General features: G+C 38.2%; 1 protein-coding gene across 4 annotated transcripts in view; it reads left to right on the forward strand.

Annotated features, from left to right (window-relative positions):
* The window catches only part of NR1H4 (nuclear receptor subfamily 1 group H member 4), a 40,927-nt gene that overhangs the window by 8,891 nt on the left and 6,668 nt on the right, over positions 1 to 25,368 (forward strand). For 2 of the 4 annotated variants that reach the window (XM_064451768.1, XM_064451778.1), the window contains 6 exons: positions 7,275 to 7,637; positions 13,141 to 13,293; positions 16,893 to 17,026; positions 17,551 to 17,649; positions 18,708 to 18,807; positions 20,616 to 20,762. In XM_064451768.1, coding sequence (XP_064307838.1) covers positions 7,275 to 7,637; positions 13,141 to 13,293; positions 16,893 to 17,026; positions 17,551 to 17,649; positions 18,708 to 18,807; positions 20,616 to 20,762 — 996 coding nt within the window. Of the gene's footprint in view, positions 1 to 2,777; positions 2,894 to 7,274; positions 7,638 to 13,140; positions 13,294 to 16,892; positions 17,027 to 17,550; positions 17,650 to 18,707; positions 18,808 to 20,615; positions 20,763 to 25,368 lie in introns of those variants that run through there. The other 2 variants (XM_064451798.1, XM_064451788.1) reach the window with 2 other exon arrangements.

A 25,368-nucleotide genomic window follows, 5' to 3' on the forward strand; every position in this document is an offset into this window, starting at 1 on the left:
GAGGTGTATGGGTCTTCATGGGACCTGTCCTCTTATGATATTTCTCTCCCTCAGTCAAACCCTGTTTTTATTTCACAAACCCCACTGAATTGAACCAGGCCAGCTATGTGAAGACTGGTCCAATTTAATATCCTGAACTAAGAAAGTGACACACCTACCAATCTGCATTTTTGAACACCTGTAATTCAGGACTGAAATCCTGATCTCCGTTAAAACCTTTGGGAGCTTTGTAGTTCACTTTAGAGCCATGAATTTGTCTTGTGGACACCATGATAGACATAGTCTGATCTGAGCTCCTCTGCTTTGCTCCAAATTAGCTGGACAAAAGCTGTGACCTAGAAGATGCTCACAGCAAGACTGTTGCACAAAAGGTATCAGGTAACATTTTTCAATTGCTTTTGAAAGTTTTCCATTATAGGGCCAATACATGTGTTAAATACCCGTAGCTCCATTATCTTATTTCTTCCAATAGTTATCACTTGCCCTTTTTTTTACAAGGGACTGAACTAATTTTCAGACACCAAAAATGTCTCCTTCATATTGTATATATGGAGGGTAAGCTTATATGTTTGTATGGCATCTGAAATAAAATAATAGAATCATTAAGGTTGGGAAAGACCTCTAGGATCAAGTCTAACTGTCAACCCAATGCTACCATGTCTCCTAAACCAAAAATATACAGCATTTGACTCAAACGGTCATTTAAATGGTAAGTAAGTAGCAGGCCTTTAAAGTAATAGCACCATTCTATTTTCTGTGAAAACACCTTATATAGGAGTTATTAACGTGCAAGATAAAGTGTGAAACTTCAGCTACCAGAGATGGAATTATTTCTAAGAACCTGGAAAGATAAGTACTAACAAGTACTATTATATGTTTAATTTTAATAAATATTTTGAGTATTTTTTGATGGGGTGACAATGTTTTCTTGTAATATGACACCAAAATACAACAAGACAAGAAACACCACCCTCATTGTACATGTTTCTAGCTGAGAAAGAAGTTTTTTGGGGTGAATGAGCACTTTTAAAAGCTGTATTGAAACGGACAAGGAAGAATAAACAAAAAATTTAACCTAACAAAGAGGAAAAGAAAGCAATACATCTAAACTTGTCTTAAATATTTGACAATGTAAGAACAACAAAATGCCATTGAAAATTGTTGTAGGCATAGAATAGTGCCTAAGATGAGCTTAAAAGGCTGACTCTTTTTAGATAAATTTATTTGTTATGATTATGCTTTTTTTAAAAAAAATAAGGGAGCAGGATCAAGTGTCCAAACTGATTAAACAGCTTCAAGATCACAAGATCTGTTAAATAACTACTTGTCTTTCGCACCACCTGGCAGGTGATGCAACATCTGGCTTAATCCCTGCAGAGAAGATAATTAGGCCTGTAACAGACCCCCAAATCGAAAGGAAACAAACCAGCACAAATTAAAGCAGAAAATCATGTATGTGTAATTATTATGAAACCAAACCAAACAGTGGCAATCTGAGAAAAAAATTTCATGAGAAAGAATGCAGATAAACAGGGCTCTGAGGGTGAAGGTTTCACTACCAAGCCAGGCAAAGCCAAAATGCATTTGTGTGATGCTTTCTTTTGTTCATGTGTGAGTCATTTGTGGATCTTAGCCTGGAAAGGAGACTGTTCTGTGGAATAAGGGGAATCTTGCAGTCTGGGGCTTGACTCTCTGCCTATTTACTTCCAGGTGTGATCCTCAGACATACTTCTGGTCACAAATTTAATGTTGGGTCTTAGTGGGCTCATCCATAGTGCTAAATGAAAGGGGCTGAAGACTGAAAGAGGCACAGCACCCTTGACTGTCCATCTTGATGCTACTCAACTCTAATCTTGCTTGGGGGTTTTGTTGTGGATTGGTTTAGCTAGCAGTGTCTTTAAGACATGGGCTTACTTGAGGGACTGTTCCCAAAAAGGCAGCACGAACAGACTGCAGTAGGATTGGCTCCTTTCACTCAACACTGTCCTCTAATACTGTCTCAGTGGACCTTCACACCTTTGCGTGTGATGGCAGCTCTCTCTTCACTTCATGCTGTCCCAGTACTGCTGTGGTTGCATCCAACACAGTCCTTACAATGTTATAGATGCTTTGAACTGAAATGACAGATATTTAACAATAATATCTGAGAGCCACAGGGAAGCAACACGGGCCCAGAAACGTAAGGTCAGCAGCAAAGGCTATGTAGTGTCGATGCATCCTGCCTACTCTAGAGTGAGTTAGGGTTATCCCTAATCTACACAGATGAGAATCAATTTTTGACGTTTGGCCTTGGGGCAAGGACATCTCTCTGGCACTCTCCTATCTTGTCATACAGATATATCCAGTGTGGCCTGAGCACTTTGGCCTTTTTTTTGAGAACATGACATTTCTGTGCTTAAAAAAAAATCTGATAATCCAGTCAGCTAAAACCTGCTTCTTGTGATATTGAAGTGGTTAATTTACTGCACAGAATCACCTGACATTATTATATGTTTATTGATAAAAATTTTGTTGTAAATAAACTACAATAGGCACAAAATTACAATGGGTACGCTACTTGGAAGCAACCCCTCAAATGGTAATCAAATTTTATCCAGGTAAATCCACATTGGGAACGGACATTGCTATTGTTTCAGACATTTACAAACAAGTTTCTCTGTAATGAAGTTAATCAGTAAACTATACAACCTCTGGCCTGTGTCACTCCTTTGCTAGTCTTAAAGAAAGTTCTCACAGTACAGAAGTCAACAGGATACAGACAAAGCAGAATTAAGAGGTTTTATTTATACGTAGGCTTTAGGGGGAAAAAAAGAAAAGGAGAGGGAAAGAAGGACTGACTACCTTAAGGAGAGTATTTTTCCTCAAGAAATGGTCAGACCGAAGACAGCCTAAGGTAGGATATTGTTGTATTCCTGCTTGGACAGGTTTGCCATCTGATCTGGTATTTGTCCTTGAAACTGTAGGGTGCTAGAAGGTTGTTTAAACCAAGTGATCTTTTAAGACCTACCAATAACTTGTTTAGAGTTAAATCAGGATTTCATTAATGGTAATCTTATAATTTCCAAATTACTTAATCCTGAATCTTTATAACTGTAATCTTTAAGTTCTTTCATGAATATCTGACAGAGAGCTGGAGGTTCATATTTTAAATCTGCTTAGAATTATTTTCCCTTTAATTAGCTTTATTTCAACGGAACAATAATTTTTACATTGAAATGTGATCTCGTAGTTTCTGTAATAGTCTAAAAAACCCATGTTATTCTTTAATCTGCACGTAACCTCAGTATAATTCTGCAAATTGAAAACACTTCCTTTAGTTCCTACAAAGATAATTCAATTTCACTTTTACAAGCGTTTAAGCCTACATAAAATATTTTTCAAGTCTTATGTAAAATTTCAAGTCTTCTGTGTAAAATTTAAAGGAAGAAAAGCAAAACTGTCCAATGAGTTTCAGTTGCAAGTGGTATTGTGAAAAAATATTTGTAAAATAATTACAATATCCACGTCAAGGCTTCACTTTGGTATTGGTAAGCTTTCCAGATTTCTGTAAAATATTTTTCAATGAAAAACATTTATTTGCAAAACATAATCTAAAAGATTTATAGGTATAAGTAAAATCACACTTGTGTGTGCTTAACTAGTCTTTCTTTAGGGATGTAAAAGGTGTGCTTCCAAAAGGAAAAACAGATAAATGTTTCAAAATAGTTAAGGCCACACAAATATAAAATACTGCTGTATTCCAGTGAGCTCGTTTTTGATTTCACTTTCACTGTTTTATACTACTGCAACTCCAGCAATTGCAGTGGGCTGGCTCATGCCTTAGAGTGGCAAGAGACCAGCCCATCTCAGCCCAGACTTCTACAAATGTCTAGATAAAAGCATATGTACATGCCAGTTGGCAAGATAAGATTAGTCTTCTTTTGTGATAAGAACCTATTTGTTCTAGACTTGCATGTACTTTGCAAAGCGTAATTCCAAAAAATCAGTGTGGTTTTCACATACCATGCAGGGCAGAGCCGTGCACCATATGCCTCTGAAAGCAGAATCCCTTCAGCTTTTGTTAGAAGCCTCATGCATGCAGAAGGCCAGGGAACACAGCTCAGACCGTGCTTTTTGGATCAGGTCATAGAAATACTTTGTCCCTGTAAATTCAATGCATCCAGTTTCTATCTCAACCTCATTATTTGTTTCAAAATTTTAAGATAAATTTTAGAGTAAAAGGACATTTCAGCTAAAAAAATGAAACAGTTTAATTTTGAAATCATCTTTATGGAACACCTCCACAGTTTTAAACAATTATTATTAGGAATTATTTTAGACCACTAATGCTTTGGAGCAGGCCATTTCTTGAGTGTTTAATTGTAGACTCATTGACAATTTTGTGTGTGTGCGGAAAAATAACAACTATTTTTGATCTGCTCTGGGTAGAGAACGATGTCTCACTGAGTCAGCCCAAGCTGGCTGATTTGTAAGGATGAAATATAGATACCCACCAAGCCCTTCAAACAGGTCTACTTAAAACACAAAACAAAACCCCCCAAAAAAACCAGCCAACCAGCCAAACCAAAACCCAATAGCAACAAACCCTTGAAAGCCCCTTTACCTAAAGTGGGAAAATCTACATAGTTACAACCTAATTATCTTTAAAAATCAGTCTGGTCTCCATAACAGTAGTATCTGAGCACTTCCCAGAGTTTTAGCTGTAAACCTGTTTTACATAAAAGACCATGTTCTCTCACTCTCTCCTGACCCTGCCTGTTCTCCTTTTCCCATTGCTCTAAGCATGGACTCAATTCAGTTGAATTGTACAATGTGTGCCTGACACAGAAGGAAAAAAGAGAAGACACAGGCTAGTTGGTGTGTTCCGTCCTCTCCCTCCACTCCCCATGCCCCCAGTATTTAACTTCTTACATTAAGACTCAGATTTTTTTGTTTCCTCCAGAAGCAGAGTAGAATTAATGATTGCGAAGATTTTTCTAAACATAGCTAACCCAAACAGATCTACAGTGGTTAAAATAAACACCCAATATTGTCTCAGCATGTGCTGCAGTTCTTTAGCAGCCCTGAGTTTAACAAGCTGTGAGATTTTTTTTTTAATTTTTTTTTTTATTTTTTTTTTCTGTGGAAGGAGTATTGTCTTCTCGCTCTTTCAGAGGCCCAAGCAGTTCAGGAGGCTGGTATAGAGCTGTTGTGGAATTTACCGTGGATGGTGTAAAGTTAAAAATCAACAGTTTCTTCCTTTTCATTTTGGCATAGTCCCACCTTCCTGTAGCAAGCTCAATCAACTAAGTAATTACTAACTAGCAAATGACAGCTTAGGACTCCACGGTGAACAGATTCCTTTCCAAAGAGAGAGTGAAAAATTTGTATAATGATTGTGTATCTCACAACACCAGTTTTTGTACCTGAAGTAACTTGACCAGTCCTAACAAGCGTCAGTCTCAACAAATAGTAAATATAATTAAAGAAAGACCACCCAGTCATTAAACCTATACTGAACAATAAAGGTCAGCTTCAAATCATTGCTGTCATCATCCTTTATGTGTTTTGTCACTGCTGCCGCTGGCGGGTATTGATGATGGTTTGCATTTGACGCATGAAGCTGTAACTTCACCTCCAGGCTCTTCCATAAAGTCCCCAGATGCCTGTATTTTGTCTCAGGTCTCCGTATGTCTATGCTGTTTATTTAAAGGGCATAAACTTGGGTTTGGGGCACGCCTTCTGCTATTCTGCTAGCGTAGTACCTAGGGCCCTGGCCTCTTCTAGATCAACTAAATGCAACCGTAATTAAACTGTTAATAATAAATGACACCACTATTCTCATCTGGCTTCGTGTCACATTCTTCCAGATGTAAATCTTGCTGCTTATTCTTGAACTGGGACCTCAAGGTTTGCTATTGGCAGAGATGTGCTGTGGACAATACAGCAATCACATAAATCCAAAATATTTGTATGGCTTCTGCAGCACAGTAAAGTAGGAAGGGTAGAAGGCTGTGGAGCAAAAGCATGAGACCTTGAAAGTGGAAAAAGTAGGTGAAATGAAAAGGTTAGTTTCTGGCACTAACTGAAGTGAGACAAAGGAGAGGGAAGGATCCTCTACTACAGATTTTTATTCTTTGCTGTCATTACAGATGTTCCGTCCTCTTAAAAGCTAGCATTTCTTCACTGCTTCTGATTCCTCAGAAGTGAAGGAGACTTGCCAGGGAACCAGTTTTATGTCAGCAAAAATGTTTCTGGAGTGCTTCTGAAGCACTGTTAAGTAATGGTCATCAATGAACATTAATCTATGATTTCCTTGTAAATACTGCTGTTGACGGCAATAAAAGTGAGACTCAGCATCTTCCTGGAAATATGCACTGTTTTTCACAGATTCTCTTCTTGGAACCAATGAAGCAACTGTGTGAGTGTTTTCACGAAACAGCAAGATGTGGCTTTCTCCACCAGAAAATATGAAGTAGTTTGCAAATAACTTTTAAATTACTCTTTTTAGCTGGTTGATATGGGCTTGATTTTAATTACATCATCCAGGGACTCCTAGATGTTGTTGTACTTGTAGCACAGAAAAAAATGAGACTTCAGTTGTTTGCATTTTTAAACCTGCTTTTTAATGGGCAAAGTTAAGGTAGCCACCAGATACTGTGTTGATCATGACAGGAAAGGTTGCCATTCTTGTACCACTGCCAGGTTTGTTGTTGGCTCAGAGGTGCTTCATATGAGTGTCACAGGCTTGTAGGGGCTGGGGATCAGGCTGCAGAGGCTGGCTGGGTGGTTGCTGGAGGCTGGATGGCAAAAAGGTTGGATTTGACCACTTATATTAGGAATATCTCCCTTGCTCCTTCACAGTAATGTCACTCTCCTCTTTCAGACTCTCTTAAAAAGTTAATTTTCTTCTAATTAAGTCTTCTAATTAAGTCTTCCTCTTGTTGTCTTTCCCCAGTGGGTTGCTAGTTTCTCTGTTTTGTGGATTCCTCTCTCTTGTAAACTAAACACGTATACAATTAGCTTCATAGTATCTTTCAAGATATTTTTATTTAAGTGCCAATGCTGGACATTTCCACCAATAATAAAGGAGTGGCTGAGAATGGCTAAGTTACTTTTAAAGTTTCTTGAAATGTGTTTGCATAGGACCGGGACCACAGCAAATCTGAGCTCAGACAGTGCAATCTTTATGATTATGCCTTGTTTTTGAGATGGATGTCTGGAAGTAGAAACTTCTCTGATAACTGAAGTTTCGTAGTAGTAATAGAAATTCTTTTTGCATTATTTTTTTCCAGGTGTCCTTTCAGAGCCAATGAATTCTCCAGTGCAAGACGCAGATGTGTCACCTTACACACAGTACAACAGTGTGCCATTTCCCCAAGTTCAGCCTCAGATTTCATCACCACCTTATTACTCCAACCTTGGCTTTTACCCTCCACAGCATGAGGAATGGTATTCTCCTGGGATGTATGAGCTCAGGAGAATACCCTCAGAGACCTTCTTCACAAGGGAGACGGAGATAATGGATATCCCTGCAGCTAAAAAGCCTAGACTGGGTCACTCCACGGGAAGAGTGAAAGGAGAAGAGCTCTGTGTGGTCTGTGGTGACAAAGCCTCTGGGTACCACTACAATGCCCTTACTTGTGAAGGATGCAAAGGTAGGATGAAATAAATTGCAGAATACAATTCAGCTAATAAGCACAGCGGTTTCTGAATTTTAATTTTTTCATTCTTGTTAATTTTATCTGACTCATTAATCACTTTAGAGATTTAAGTTTGGATCTGGTGTACTCTATTCTGTATTTTCCTGAGAAGGACTGGCAGTGTCTTCCACCTTTGTCCTGTGAACCTAGAGCACAGTTGGACAACCTACAGCTCTTAAGCCATCCTTAGCTCTTGCTAAACTGAAGAACAGCTTCTGTGTGGGGGCCTGGCAGCCTCGCTCTGCTGTCTTGGTAGCTGTTGATGCTGGTTTCTGCCTGTGGAAGGAACCAAACCCATGGAGGCCCCTGGGAGTTCAGTGCTAGGCTGCCCTAGAAATCAGTTGCAAACCCAGCCCAAACACCTCCTGTAGTGTGCATTGAGAGGAATTGAAAGCTGCCAGCTCCCACCTGCAGACTGTTCCCAGAGAATTTCATTCCCTCAGCTCCCAAGGGATATGGCAGGTGTCTTCAGGTTTGTGAAATGAAAGGATTTCTAATTCTAGACTTGCTTCTTAGGGATAGCCCCTATTCCTAGGGAGGGAGCTTCTTCAGGGAACTGGTGGTAACTGTAGGACAAATATCTTGCTGCTTAGGGGAACAGTATTCACAGGTTGGTGTCAGGACAGATGGGATATAGAAAATCACTGCCATTATTAGAAGCATGATTACCAGATATTTTAGCAGAGGGACAGAAAGGTTATGCTGATGGAATAACTATGATACCTAAAGACAGTTACTCTGTCACAGGACTGAGGTACAATATAGAAAGAAGAATGACCAAGTTTTTCATTCTATTCTGTGAATAAATATTTCATTATCATTTCTGTTCTACAGATAAAGGCTAAAGCATGGACGTTATTGAAGCACTAAAATATCTTAATGTGGAACTCACTGTCACTGAGAGCAGACTTGGAACTAATTTGGGGGTTTTGCCTTTTCTATAACCAATTAATTTATGAGGGCACAACTGACCATACTGATCAACCACTCTAAACATGAATACAGTCGAGGATCATATAGTTTATCTCAACAATTTCAATAAATAAGAAATTTGTTTCTTTCTGCTGTCTGTGTGAATAGTCTCAAAGTAAAAAAATATTAACTCATATGAATGCTGTCATTTTAAACCAGATTAAACTTGATTTTAATGTGAAGATTCAAAATAATATATTTACTCTGTTAGTAAGCTATTCCTACTGTTTATTAACTTCATTATTAAATGTCTTAGTAATTTTTCAAAGACTTACATTTACAAACTATGGGATTTGTAAAGAATGTTTCTAGGAGAGAGGCTAAAACCACCAGGTAAATACTCAGGCTAAAACCTACATGTTGTTCTTTCTATTGATTCAGTTTGAATCACTCTATGTAACCATACCTTTACTGCTTTATTGGGATAATTTGTTCTATGTTTTAGCTCTTTTTCATGACTGCAACATCATTTACAAAGAATAGTACCCTTGGTCAAACATAGTAAAAGTTATTTGAAGATAATGCATTCTGTTTCTACAATAAACTTCGGAGGTTGTTAAAGTACCAGCTGATTCAGTAAAAAGACGTGCTGAGGATAGTAATTCTGTTTGACAAGGTGAAGAGGATACTATGTTTTCTAGACCTTGATTGTTCTTGAATATCTGTGGAATTTTTCACATGGGTATATATTACTCTCAAATCTTGGTTACCAAAATTGTGCTCAGTACGTTAGTTGTGCTCTTTTCAGTGCAACAGAACGTGTGTCACATCCAAGTATGAGATCAGCCCCTCTTTTTGGTGACAAGACTGTTAATTCATGCTCAATGTGTGTCCAAAATAATATGCAGGTCCCTTTCTGTAGGAGTAGTGCTCACCTTGCAGCACCCCTCCTCCATTGATTCCATGGACGTTCTTATTCAAAGGGGGAAGCTCTGCGTGTATTTTTATGGGATTCAATCCTCTGTTATGAATATGCTAATTTTTTTTTTTTTTTGCATTTCTTTCTTGGGTAATGCATTCAGCAACACCCTCCATTCTTTTTGTTTTTCTTTCTTGGGCAGAAGGAACAAATATTAAGATCTTATTTATCATCCCTCATGAGAATATTAATCTAAAGATATGGTCAGGAGTATACATTTCTATATCTTTTTTTAATACATTGCCATCCATTAACAAGTAAGTATGAATTATTTCATTAATACTTTACATATTATGCAAAAGCAGATTAGACAGAACACTTGCTGTCATACAACATTTGCCTGTGGCGCTATAAAAATAAGAAAAGGCTTCCTCGAGGTTTCTCTCACCTCTAATATATCGCTTTAGAAAATGCTGCCTTGATTAACAGCAGCATCGTGGTTGTGGTCCATAAAGCATGAGGCAGTTCACAGGCATTGCTACAGTATAGTGAACAATATAGAGTGCTTTAAAGCCTGCTGCTGTAGACATCATTTCTGAGACAACATTTGCAGAAAGACATCAAAGATTTTTGGTATAGCCTTAGTCTGTATAGTGATACTGGGGTTTAAGGGCTATTTTCATGTGTTGCAGAACAAGTAGGACATAGTATCACACTTGTTTAATAAAGCCACAGAATCACTTCTGCTGAGAAAAGCTAGTTGTGAATTCCCTCTGCACAGGCTGTCAGTATGAGTTTTTGTAGTCTTCAAACCACACCTGGTAATGCTTGATTTCAAGTCAAGACAGAGAATACTTTCTGCAAAGAAGGGTCCTGCTTTAATCTTCTCCTTGCACTAACACCCGCCACGTGGGCATGGGGGGAAGAAAAGCTGTAGCATGTCTTGGCAGAGAGGAGCAGGTTCTTTGCTTGCAAGTGTGAACTTCAAAACTTTTAAACTGAAAAACCCAAAGCAGTTGGCCATCAGGGAGGCAAATGGAGATATTTAGAAAGCTTTCATCTATACTTTTAATAGCTGTCCTCCTTCAACGTTCATAATTTCCATAAGAAAAACCAGCATCAGTAGCATCAGATCAACTCTAGCCATAATTAATCATATTCATGACTAACTAAGAGAACAAAGCAAATTCAACATTTCCAGCCAACATGAGCTTTTTGTAATTTGGCAAGATCAGATAAAAGGTAGACGGTGCCAGAAAACCTTCAGCTTTTGGGGCTGCCCCATCATTAGTTTAACAGAAATAATTTCTGATTTACCTCTGAATTTTTGTAAAACTACTCCAGTTACAGAAGGTCACATATAAAATATTTCAGGCAGTTTAAGTTCATTCTGAATTATTAGTGAATAATATATTTAGAAATTCCATTAATATAAAAAAGCCAGTTTCAAAATTAATTATGAAGAAGGCTGTTCAATAAGACAATCATTCAAGAGTCACTTCATCATAAAACTGAAGCAAAAGTATGGGTAAAACTACTTTTCGCCAAAAGATATTTCACTTTCCATTTCACATCATTCACTTTTTCAAAAACTTTGCTTTCAAGAGAAAATATTTGACTGCCTGAATCCTATTGGCTCCTACCTTTTTACATCCCTAGTTTTGGCTTTGTCTTTCACACTCTTACATACCTCTAAAAGATCAGTTTACTAAAGCTCTTTTCCTTTGCTCTTCCATGAAAAAGCAAATACACACCTTGTGGACAGAGTGAGTGATAAAGTCATCAATCAGGCTTAGAATGTCATAAATATTTGTGCAGAACTTTTCAACATTTACTACAAATTAATGTGTAATGAATTACAGGATTTAAATTTAACAAAATTTATAAATTATGTAAAGTAGATGCAATTGCCTTTAACTGACACTGAGAACCTACAGCTAAAATCCAGGCCTTTTTCTTCCTTCCCTGGACAGTAAATGTAATGTATTAAATGCCACGTGAATGATGAATAAAAATAATGCCTGGGGCTGCTGGAGTTTCTAAGCAATCTGCATTTCAAAAGAGACTGATGCCAGTCAAATGTATTTATCTGAAATGAAAGCAGTAAAACAGACAGCATGGAAGAGATTTCAAGCAGGATATATAGCAGATTCAGAGAAACCCCAGATTTTTTGTGACTAGAGTGGAATTGTTTTACTGTAGCTGCACAGTGGTGCTTGGAAGAGATTATGCATCTACAAAAACATGGGCCAAAGTTGGGAAATCGTCATCCGACAATGGCAAAATCACCATATCATCTGTTTTCTCACCTAGATTCAGCAGGATGGCATCTTAGCTCAATTTATTCTGAAAACACACAGACAAATCATGCAACTCAGATTCACACCTGAATTTTCCCTATGATTTGAGTATGGGAGACTGGGTCTTCATCTGGTGCTTCTCTTAGTGTATCAAAGTGCCAGGTTGCAAAATAACAGTGTTTTTATTGTGCCAGCTGGTGGCAATGAGAAAGCAAAAAGTTTGTGAATAGCTCTGGTTAATGTAAATTTACACAGAGCTCTAGTTTGAAGTACACTATAAATCAGTGATGTGCCAGCAGAAGCTCCCAGGAGTCTATTTCAGTAACCGGAGCTCATGTGAGGAGAACTGAGCTTCCCTCCTATGCCAGAGAGAGTTAATTCTCTCTGTAGTTGATGCTAAATACTCTCTGCCATACAAAGGACAATGTAAAGAGATTGTGGTGACATGGTGAATCACGCTAAAAATTCAGGAAACATTCAAGTCATGATTGGCAGCAAAGGCACTGTGATGACTCTTTTTTTTAGTTACATTTCATATTTTGAGCACTCCACATTTTGCCCATGATGCCACTCTCAGAGGTGTGATAGGCAGTGGCCATATAGGAGATACGGACAGACTGAGGGAAGGTCCTCTCAGTTTCTTGGATCAGTTGCCACTTGCACTTACCACTGTGCAATTTGGGAGTGAATCTAGTGACAATACCAGTAGAACTGCCTGTGCAGGTGAAGTTAGGTGACTGCTTAACTCATCAGGTGGGCAATATTTAGTGAATGAGGCTGGAGTACCCTACAAATGGGAGGAGCCGCATGTACAACAGGCAGATATGATGCAGCTTCCTTATTACACTTGGGGGTGGTCAAGCAGACTAGTACATGGAGCTTCTGCAGCTCCCAGGAGCTGAGGGAACTGTGATGAGTTACTCAACTCTCTGTGAATCCTGTATCTCAAGAGACTTAAGAGACTTGTATTTTTTTCACTGGATATTCATATGGTATCAGCCTACTGCTCTAGACCTGGTGCGCAACCTGCTCCTGGCAGGTTTCAGGTACGGGTCTGAATTTTCCCAACATTCACAGTCCAGGACCTTACTTTGGGCTAATATCTAATACTTGGGCACGTGATTTACCATGTTGATTTATTAAATTATATAACTTTGATACTATTCTCAGTACAAACATCAAGAACATAGTTGTGCAGGCACTGAAAGAAACTCGCAATGTAGCAGAACATGTGTAATTCGGAAAACCTGGTGGAGGTGCTCTTCAACTTGGTTACCTTGCTTCTTTGAGTGTTTTCTTTTATCTATGTCACTACTGTGTTCTGCAGGGTTCTTCAGAAGAAGCATCACAAAAAATGCAGTATACAAGTGTAAAAATGGAGGCAACTGCGAGATGGATATGTACATGAGGAGAAAATGCCAGGAGTGCCGCCTAAGGAAATGCAAGCAAATGGGCATGTTGGCTGAATGTATGTATACAGGTATTTGCATCATGTAGTAAGAGTGTGCAGAGAACACATCAAATACTATATTTAATTGGGCTGGTTTTAATAAGAAAGCTATAAAAGGTGTCATCTGGCAGGGGGAAGGCACATTAAAGATGATGCTGTGCCAGTGCATCAAATCCTGTTGAAAAAGGCAAATGCACTTATAAGCAACAGAATTTAGTTGGTGGTCAGGGGCACAAGGGTATAAGAGCCAAGCAAATGGTGAAGGAAGGGCTGTTCTGCACTAGATAACAGCCATTAGTCCACTAGGGTGGGAAGAAAAAGCAGTCATGGCAAGCAAATCTACAGGAGACTCCCCAGGAGTGAGGGGTTTGCAGTGTTCTGGAAGTCAGAGCAGGAAACTCCTGGTGCTTCCCTTGGCTACTCTTTCTGGGGCTCTCTCTGGCAAGTTCTTGCTAGCCAAGTCCAAATTTTGGCATTCAAATAATGCCATTTTCAAGAAAAGAGAAGGACTGCTACTAGCAGGAAGTTTCTGTGGACTTGCCACGTGTATGTTCCCAGACCTCACCCAGCAATCAGACAAAGCCTGCTAAGGGATAGCCGTTTTTTATAGTCTCATTAGCTTTTCTTATGGCACTATAGATTTTCCTGCCTTGCATATAGGCACATAGGTAGAATCGTCTCCAGAAATGAAGCTGATGGACTTTAATAATGTTTCATATTAAAGCAAATATGTTGTTCAGACTGACAGGTTATAAACTTCATTTCATATTCATATTGGAGCGCAACTTTAAACACATTTAAAACTCAATTTTGAGTAAAATGTTTGCCAATCCATTATTTTTGAAAGCTTGCTCCTGAAAAGACTCTGTAAACATCTGCTTTTCCACCTTCCATGAACAGGGCTACAATTTATTTTTCTTGATGGCTCCAATCATTTTAGCATACACATATGTGTGAAACCAATTTAGGTTCATACAGGAAATTAATCTACTTGGAATTTTTAATATACTTCTATCCCTCAATCTGATCAGAAGATGCTATATTAACTGTTGGTTTTGTGAGAAACAATAAGCTCCATCAATATTTGGAATGCATTGCCAGCATAATGTAATTAATCTTTCATTCTGCAAATTGAACAGGCCACAAAGATCCTGAGATATGACATATTCTCATGCAATACCTAAATATATGAGCAGGCACCACCACTTGATGACAGCCTCCATGTGTCCCTAAGTGTCAGGGGAAAATAAGTCCCCTGTGGTGCTGATCCCAGATCCATTGTTTCAAAATTTTGAGGCTTCAAAATAGCCTGAGTGACTCAATAGGACAAAAAACCACCCACCACTGAAAAAATAGGTCAGCGTAAGTAATACTGACTGGGCCCACATGAAACTTTTAAACTGGCCTATCGTTTTCACAAACTGGCATATGTGAAATAAAAGACAGTGCGTGCCACTGCCACCTGACTCTCTCTCTGCGATGGAAACACTGGATATATTGTGTTGCTCATGACTTAACCATAACCATGCTCTAATGCACTGCAATGAGGATGTTTGGCAAGGTACTATTTAATGGCTTTTAAGTAGGAGTGTGCCGTATAATTGCTTTCAGTTCAAGGCAATCCAGGACAGTAAAACATGAAGCTTCTAGTAGTATAAAGCATTTATTTGGAAACAACAACAACAAAAAGAGACTAGGAAATAAAAGATTACCTTGAACTTTGTTTCACTTACTCATTTTATAGGATTGTAATTGCAAGTTATGTGGATTCTTTTTTCCTTCTGAACAAGGAGGTAAAGTCTTATAGGCATTTATAGCATGGCTACTCAACAGTCCTAAACCTGCCCTTTATATACAAACCGCAGACAGATCAAAATTACTAACCATCAGTTTCAGTCATTTGCTGTAGTTTTGATATAAACTGCAAGAAGTTTCTTGGGTGAAATATCTACCTAAGGAAGACCCAGGTTCTGCCACTCTTCCTGGAAGGTAATACCCATTTAATACCCCTTGCAACCTAGCCATCTCTGAGTTAAAAAGTAAAGTCCTGTCTCTCACATGAGTTTTCCAGCTAAATTAAAGGGAGCCAGAAGAAGATGTCAAGGTACTACTCAGTAACAGGAAGCATGAGAAAAATCTGTCTTACTACTTAAGGCAAATGTAAACCAAATTTTCCCTAGGAAGGTAGTAGACCAGACCCTAAGCTTGTGGAAAACAGTACAAGCCCATTAACACTGCCAAAGGATGCACTGAATATTTTAGAAATCTATGATGCTGTGTGGCAGCACAAATTACATGGCTCGATACCAATTATTATCTCCATCATTCCTATTCCCCCCTTTCAAGGTATTATTTGCAGGTCTTATTTTAATCATGTAAATTTCCTCTTCTCTCAGCAGTTCAGGTAGGTTATTTTATATAGTGCTTAAACAGGAAATTAAAAACATTCACAACAAAATTCACTGTTTTCATGGTATCTTCCTCCACTATCATATACTCACTGAATGAGCCTCTTTTCCTGCTCTGCATTTTCAAAGGCGAAGAACGGGAATGAGACTTGAAAGAAGCTAAAAAAAAAAAAAAAAGTAAGAAGGAAAGAAAGAAAAGAAGTCCTGTGCTGATAGGTTTATTTTTAGATGAACACTTAGCTGTTTACTTTTTCATTTTACTTTCTGGCTGCCTTCCACTGGTTGTGTAGGGCACCTATTGTCCCTTTCTTTTGTGAGCACAAGCAAATTGCTAGTTTTTATGACATCCACACAAGGATGCTCCCTGGTTCAAGGTACTGAAATGTAGTCTAGAACAAAAAAATTAAAAAAAACACAAGTGCAAAAATGCTTTCATTAGAGTGAGTGAAACGCTATAGTAAAACCAGGGCTTTATTCAGTCCTCTAATACAATGAAATGGAAAATAGCAAGACCAACCAGGTAACATTTTAAATAAATGCATCTTTCAGGTACATTTGCCAGCTTGAGTTACTTCCGAGCCTACATTTTCAGCTGTTGGTCTATCTGTATAGCAACACCATAATGGCTAAAGCCCTGTAATCCTCTCTTCTGAAAGGGCTTTCCGTGTGAAGATTCTGCCCTACAGACATAATATTGCTTAAAGATTATTGAAAACATTCACTGCTCTTTGTGTAAGAACAGCTCTACCTCAGTTACTGTTTTGGATCAGATGAGTAGCACACTTTTGATGACAGTCTTCCAATTGACCCCATTTATTACACTTTGGTTCTGGTGTTGGAGCACATGAAGGGCTTTTCTTTTGATGGAACAAAACCAAAGACACGCTCCAGCGCACTCTATCACTAATGGGTTTTCTGCCTGTAAGACCACATTAGAGCTGGTCCAAAGCAAGACCCCTGACATGCACGCTGTGTGGATGCTGGGTCACCAGAACTGTTTTGCTCTGTAGATGGGCTCCTGCTGGGCTAGACTACTCATTAGTGTGTACTTAGCATGTCTCATTAAACACACATCCAAAGATAATGACATGTTCTGGGAATGATCTGCACAGGTAAGTGGGTTTGTTAGTGTAAAGGGCATCCATGGGCGTATTTATGTACCTGCTCTGTGCTTGAGGAATACATAAATCCAATTGCTATCTGTTGTATTACATGTTCTAGGTCTGTTAACAGAAATACAATGCAAGTCAAAAAGGCTACGGAAAAATGTGAAACAGCCCCCAGATCAGACAGTCAACGAAGATAATGAAGTCCATGACATGAAACAAGTGACATCTACAACTAAAATATATAGGGTAAGAAAATTCTTGTAATATTTCATACAGTGGTGGTAATGTTTGAGCTAAATGCAGCTACTACAGTGAATATAGAGTACTTGCAAACTCTCTGGAGCTGTCTGTATTAATTAAAACTCCATCTCCCACGAAGTCAAGGAAACACCTTGAGTATAGCAGTAGTTCTGATATTTTCAGTCAAAACTCAGTAAAGCATCCATAAAATCCATGAAGTATTTTTTCTGTGATATATATGCCAGGTATATATTACATACGGTGAGGCGTGATATTAGAGTTTGAGCATACCTAGTTATTTGCTAAGCATTTCCTTATTTGTAATACTAGATCACACACACTCATGCAATTTAGAAGCATTATATGCCTCTCTTCCATACACTTTCACAGAAATATTAGTGACAAGAAAACCTCTTGTCTGTTTGGTCTCCAGGTGTGAGAAATAGATGTATAACTTTTGCCTAAAGCAAGAGATGCTAGATCATTTCTGTGACTGGATTTCATGATGAGATTTTTTTTTGCCAGTATAGGAGAAAGTGGAGTTTACCCCAGAACAGCAGAATCTTCTTGATTACATCATGGATTCATACAGTAAACAACAAATACCACAGGAGGTGTCAAAAAAACTAGTAAGTACATTGATGAATTAATTTTTGAGATGCAGATGATGAAGCTGAGGATTACAGAGCAGAAAATATTTGTACTCAGCATAAGTAGGTGTACTAAGTAGTAGAGCAAACTATGGGTAAAAGCTTACTGTTAAAAGATGCTGCAAGGGGGCAGAATCTCTCCAATTCAGTCAACAGTTAGACTGCATCTTTGTTTATCAAACTTGGATGCTAAGAAAAAGCTTTCAACTCTGGAAATACACTTTTATGCTCAAATCTAACCTTTGCTGATTGGAGCTTTGATTTTTGCATTGGCAGTATAGGCAGTGATTTTGACTTGCAGCCAAGGTTCCTTTCTATAAAGATACCAGCCTGGAATCTTGAAAATATTTTATTGTTTTGAACCCAAATTCCCAACATTTTCCAGTTTTGGATTTTTGTTTCATCCCCTCGTCTTTCCTTTCCCTCTCTACCTTCCAGAAATTCCATTTTCCCTTTAAGAGATTTCATGGTAGGATGGAAAATTGTTGGGAAACAGGGAGAAAAAATTGTTTGAGATATATTTTAAAAAAAAACTGTCATGTTCAATCTTAAAAAAAAAAACCCAAACCAAAATAATTGTAGAAAATTATTTCTTAAGTCATCAACTTTGAAAACTAAAAGGAAGATACTTGCAGGGGGAGGGTTGAATAACCCATAACTAACTTGTGGAACTTACTTCCATGAAAGGTTGAGGAGATCAAAACCAAAAATGTATTAAAAACAGAAATAGACAAATTCATGGATCATGGATAACAAAGCTTTTGGTTAAATATTACGGTACACATAGAACTTCAAGCTCAAGAAGTACCTAAATCATGGATTGCTAGACACGACACTGAAAGTGAGACAGATATTCCAGAGGAAAGGACACTGTCTACTTCTTTTACTTCTTACATCACCTTTCAAAAATACCTCTTTTTGACAACCATTGGAGACAAATGCCTCTTGCCTGATCCAGTCTGGTAATTCTTGTATTTTATGCTCTTAAATGTGAAGTGACAATAAATATTAACAGATTTTGTTTGATTTTTTAACAGTTACATGAGGAATTCAGTGCTGAAGGAAATTTTCTGATTTTAACAGAAATGGCTACCAGTCATGTGCAGGTTCTTGTGGAATTCACTAAAAAACTACCAGGTATATCCACTGTGTTGGGGTAAATTTTCTTATTGCAAAGCTTACACGCCTTGCAGTTGCCATTTGGCAATTGTTGTGTATATTTTAAAAGCTACATAAAAAGGCCTCCTCTGACACATATGCATTCTTCAGACACTGAAGAAAAGTAGTTTTGTGCTCTGAGGAATAATACACTGAGTAATTCAAACTCTGTCAGTCTGAGGTGTGGCACTCTTCATCTATTGACAAACAAAATGCTCAGAGAAGGGGTTGTGTCTCTAAAGAGATTTAATATACATCTGTCACCACAATGCTAAATAGTCTGCCTCTAAATTACCACTAACACTTGCTAGACTCTGCTTCACAGGCTTTGCTGCCTTTCTAGCAAAGCTTCTAGGTCATGGCATGCACTGAATTGTGCATCCTAAACAAGAACTTTCCCTAGTTGGTGGCACCAACTGTTATGGTCCTTGCAGAGCGTGTTATGGACAAGCACTGAAAACGTGAACTTATCATTAGTATTTTTTTAACTCCTAAGCTGATGTTACCTTAAGAGTGAAGACTCGGCATGGTACAGGTTCCTTGTAAGACAAGTAATGCTGAGCTGTATGAAAACATTATTTTCCTGTTATTCCCATTATATTGACCCTTTCTCTGTGTGTTATGGGCTTGCTTCAAAGCTCAGCGCTGCAGCTGTAACTATATATTTTTTTAAGCTAACTGGGATATTGGCTCGCAGGAAATGAATGGAGCACAAATTAAACAAAGGGGTACAGCAATGTCAGTGGAAAGATGCTAACATTGCTCCTTAATCACTGCTTAAGCACAGGATTATGAGTGCACATCCACACCTAACAGGGAGTGAAGCTATGAGCTAGAAACTTGATGGTTGGTGGGAAACCCACCCCCCCCCCCCCCCCCCCCCCCGCGACTTCTGTAATCCAAGCGGTCTTATGCTGAGGAAAAGGCAAAGGGGTCTTAAAGTCAGAAATACAGAAAAAGATCCAGGTCCTGCTGTTCAGTTTATGTTGAGAAAGATGAATGGAGGAGCTTTGTAACTGAACAATCTGCTACTTTCAGTGTTGACTTAGAGTACATCTGGCAGGATTTATCACCTTTTTGTTTCATTCTCTACATTATCTTTTTCTGCCCTTCCCCACAGAATCAGGGGGTGGGTATAAGGTGGGTACCTGCACTGGCAAGTATGAGGAGAGTTTCCCATGATCTTCAGCTCCCTGTTCTTCAGAGGATCAGCTCTATATTCACACAAATGACCAAATTCCTTCTGATTTCTTCAGTGGGTTTTAGAGACCTTCACTTCCAAAAAGAGAAACACATATTTAAAATACAGCAAGAAGCCTCAATGTAAAGTTGTATCTTAGTCCAAATGCAAGGTAGAATTTTTAAAATCAGATGCTTCACATGCTGAGTTTTGCCATCGGAGTATGGAAAGAGCTGAAAGCAGCATGGCAGAGGGGAGAGTCTTATAGAGAGCTCTGGTGGAAATATGGCAGAAGATGTTAGGCAGTGCCATCAGGCTAGACAAAATCTCCACAACAGTGGTTGTGCTACACCACTAAACTTTTCTTAACATTTTCCTCTTAAAGTACCATGATAACTGAAGCACAAGGCTAATTCTCAAACTTCAGGGAGAAAAAAATCTCTGTCCTTTTCTGGAATCTGGGTTTCGATTTCCACAGCACCTGGCAACCCCACTGACATCAGCATCAAGGTTATACATGTTTAGCACTTCACATGCAAGAACTCCAAGACAGAAAATAGCGGGGACTTTTCTGTTGCTGCCTTACTTATATCTAGCATCTCCCCAGGCTTCCAAACCCTTGATCATGACGATCAGATTGCTTTGCTGAAGGGCTCAGCAGTAGAAGCCATGTTCCTCCGGTCAGCTGAGATCTTCAGTAGGAAACTGCCTACAGGACATACTGTCCTTTTAGAAGAAAGAATTCGCAATAGTGGTAAGTATCTTTTTTAATGAGGAAAAACCAAACCACACCATTGCACTTCTGTGTCAGTATTTTGCCCTTGAAAAGCTAGTAGAATTGTTTATTAGCATTGCAACAGGTTTATCTGAATGCTGTTTTTGATATTAACTAGAACAAATCCAACTCAGCCTTGAGTCTAAAGGTCATATGGTAAAGGTTTATTTATAAGTACATTGCAAGTATTATGAATGACACTGTATCAAATAAACCCAGTGTAAGTCTCAAAATATGAGCATTAAAGACCAATAAAGTACCACCATTTCAAATTATTAATATAAAATAACAATATTTATGCTTTCAAAGAGAGAAAGAAAGAAAAAAAGATGTTAGGATGTTACTGGAATTGACTGTAGGGAAACTCATATTCTTAGGGTCAATTTGGTAAAATTGAATCACACTGCACAAGGTGCGTAGAAGAATTATAAACATGGCATGTTCTCAGTATGTTTTCTGCTTCTTAAGGTCCATCAAAGGCTCAATGGCTATGACAAATTATACGGGTTCTAGACATAAATCTTAATAATTAACAGAAGTCAAACAGGGCTGTATCTTGATTGTTCCTTAAAGAACAGAAAGTCATGTTTTGCATTGTTATGTATTCTTTGTGCTCCAATGATGAAATACTGAATGTTTTGCCCTTTTCTGTATTAACCAGAAAACTTCATCCACCCCAGAGCTATCAGTTGTTCAAAACTCAAATGTAACAAAACTTCAGAATCAAAGAGTCTGTCTATAGTCAGAGAGTGCTTTGGCTCTGGCTTCTGGCCTTCCTTTTTAATGGTCAGAAGGAGAAAGGGATAGGATAACATTTAACCTCAATAGTAGTCATAGAAATGGGCTTAAACTCAGTTCTGAAACTCTTAAAATCAGTAATGTGAAGGTACTACTGATATAAGCAAAATTAGATGAATACTTACATATTTGAAACCCTGAAAAGAAGTTAGGAAACATGAGAATAACTCATGTGCTGAAGGTATATATTTAGTTTCGCTTAGCACACTCAATTGTAGGTTTATATTTTGTAGGGTTTTTTTTGCGTGCCTTTCATTTCAATTTATTATAAGAGGTTACTGTTTGATGGACTGGAAATAGTGACTTTGAGAGTGAACATGGGTGGCTTCTGGTCCAGGTACTGCACGCAGAGAAGTATGCCAAGAAGGACAGAGATATTTCCTGGAAACAGTAATGAGTTGTCATGGATCCAAATGTCTTCATTAAGACATTTTTGTACTCGAATATTACCTAATTTTTTTATTAAAATAGGTCTTAGAGAAATTAATCCATATGAATACATGACTTCTGAAAGCTTCTGCTCCTCTAATCTATACAGTCAGTATCAACCTTCTAGTTGAAGGTGTCAACTGTTCATAAAGAGCAGAAGCGGGAAATACTTTGATCTAGAACATTACATAAGCTATTGTGTCATACCAATAGTTTTTTCCTTACTCATAATTTTAAAATACCCTGTTAATTCTCTGCATCTATTAAGTCCAGATGAGATGCAAAGTAATTTTTTGCAAGCTAGTACTGGACTTAAAGATAGCATTTCATACCGTAACATGACTAGCTGGAATAATATGACAATGTATCCTGCAGTAATATTATTTACCTGTCATGAAATAGATTTAAAGAATAACATTTTGTGTAGAGGAAAGTTTCAAGACAAGTAATGATTTCAAATGCGGTATTATTTATTCCAGAGGAAGATTTCCTGCAATTCTTTTCTTCTGGGTGGAAAAAAAAACCCAAGGTAAATTAAAAATGAGTTCTGGATTAGAACAAATCCTGGGCTGAATAGTTTGCAAGAAATGAAAGATAACATTTTTAGTGTGCGTGTATATACACACGCACGCGCACACACACACACATACACATATATGTATCTTACTGCTTTTGGAAAAGGCTCTCAGAAATATTTTCCCTCAAGCCAGGATCAAGTTGGAGACGTAAGAGGAAATACTGCTGCTCATTGCTTCCTCCCTACATTACAGGAGAATACTGTATTATCCAGCTTACTGCTGGCTGCATTCTTTCCTTCCATTAATAGCCAGAATACAGGTCAAATACCCTTTTCCATGTATTTTATTTCTCTACTCCATACAAATTCAAGCCTACTTAAAAATGTTTTCCTCAGCTGCATTTAATGGGGCTGTGACAGTACACAACAGAAGCATCTTGTAAATCTTTGCATTTGTAGCGGTGTTAACTTAATTGCTGCTACCGATGCTATTTAACTACTACTGCACAGGACCAGAAGTCACTCAGACTGCATGTTTTGTCTTAGTTTTTGATAAATTCCAGAATTACACATTTAGGCAAACTGAATAATTGTTGGAAAATACCTACTACTGAAACATCTTAGTTTTGTTGTTTAAATCATAGTCATTTTCATGTGTCTTGACTTTAAACGAAATGAAAGAAAGGCATCCAAATTCTTCTGTTATCCTTGCTTACACATACAGCTTTCAAAAATATTAAATATATAGTTCACATTCCTGTACGACATAGGACTCAACACCAGGGCTCTAGGTTGAATAATAGCCTACTCTAAATGAAACGTGATATTAGGATAGAAACTTAAGCAGCCTCTTCCAGCCTTAACCTTTAAGGACACATGCTACCAGAAACTGCAGCTGGCCATTATCATGTTATAGACTGGTCCAAGAGATAAAATGGCCAGAAGAGATTAAACCCAAGCCAAATAAAGAAGAAAACCCATGAGAATTACACATAAATTCAGAGATAGGTACGTTGGTTTTTTAAAAAAAAAAACACCTCACTGAAAAAACAAGACTAAATGCAGTGAACTGAAACACCCTGCAAAGACAATAGAGAGCAGCAGAGGAAATGCAGTGATAGCTAAGGGAAAGTTTAGAAATTAAATTTATAGGTAATGAATGACAGACGGATCAGGATTATTCATGACTCCTAGTGAGGTCCGAAACACTGTCAGGCCATCAGCCATAAATTATTGCTGTTAGTCAGAACTTCTGTGCACATATTTTTAGGTGCAGACAATTGTCTGAATGTCACATAAGTCCTATTGTCAAGCCTTGCTGTCTGTATCCATAAAATCGGGGGTGGGGAACCTGCCTGAAAGTCACAAGCTGTCCAGACTTCTGTCACCTGACACCATGTCCACTTGGAAGCTGCTCTCATCTATTAATATTTATGCCTTCCCCAGTCTGATTGTATAGAATGGATTTATTTTTTCTGATAAAAAAGCCAAGAGATCTGGTGGTGATGACCTTTGAGTATTAGCAGCCTTCGTTTTTATTCTCATGCTGATGATGTGTATTTTTATTTCCTAGCTTGAGCATATTGCTCAAGTCCTGGTGCAGCTCATTGACTGCCTTTGTTTGTGCCCTTATGGCCTTTCCATAAGGTGTTATGGAAATTCTTTCATTAGCTGCTGCTGAGACTGAAATCCTCTCCTACTCATCCCAATATTGAGACTTACTGAGAAATACAGACATTTTGTTTAATGTTAATGAAAGCTCATGCCACTTACTCATCTTATGTGATGCTTCACTATGCATACACCAAGTTGTGACTGATTCATTCTGTGAAAGGCTGACATCCTAGTAATTTAATGCTTAGTTTCTTTCTGTTCTTTTGAAAGCAAACTCTCCCCATTATATAGCAGGACAATACTTTTAAAAACAGTGCTGAAATGCTGAATGTTTCCTCAGTGAGCATTTATAGCTTGCTTTCCTAAGGATACCTGCTTTCAGCGGTCATGAAGAGCCACAGATTTTTATTCCATCATTTTATTCTACAGAGCAGTACTACTAACTTCAGTATCAGGGAATAAGATACTATCTGATACGGACAGATCTTCTGATATGGACCCAAATTTTCAGTTGGCAGCAGGATACCTGACACTGTGAAATATACTGTTGCCTTCCTGGATGGGTTACAGGTGTTGACGTACAATGGGATACAAGGAAAAAAAGAAATAGTCACAATTTCAAAGCATTGGCAAGCGGCCATCTTTTGCCCTTGAATGTGGGATACAAAGTTCCTGTTGATTTGGACAAGACACTCCTGCAACCAAGGGCAAAGTTTGGCACTGGAACAACAGACACCTAATCACTTCCGCTGCCTTTGGCTTTTATTATTTGATTACTAGTACTGAGTAATGGTGGTGCTTCAAAATCCCATTGTGCTGGGGTCTGTGCAGAGAAACAAAATGAAATGATCTTCACTGCTGAGTCCAAATAATCTAATCTGAGACAGCAACCTGGCCAGTATTTAGCCCCTTGTTTCTAAACACACCTGCAAATCATAGGTGTCTAATCCTCCAAATGGTCATATGCCTCCACACAGAAGGAGACACTTACCATCCTGTTACTTGACCCAAAACTTGCACACTGCCCAAAATATTTAGAAGTTAGAACCACTTTAAATTACAGAGTATAGGAAAGAGCTTTTCTGTTTGTAAGCGGTGCTGCACAATTTACCACACCAAGTTGGTCGGTGCCACGTTCCTGAATTGCAAGTAAAATTGATAAAAGCGTTTAAATTGTATGTACAGAGTTAATTTATACCCATGAAAACAAGAACAGATGTCAGAGGA

The sequence above is a fragment of the Phalacrocorax carbo genome, chromosome 1 (assembly GCF_963921805.1).
Source record: "Phalacrocorax carbo chromosome 1, bPhaCar2.1, whole genome shotgun sequence".
NCBI lineage: Eukaryota > Metazoa > Chordata > Aves > Suliformes > Phalacrocoracidae > Phalacrocorax > Phalacrocorax carbo.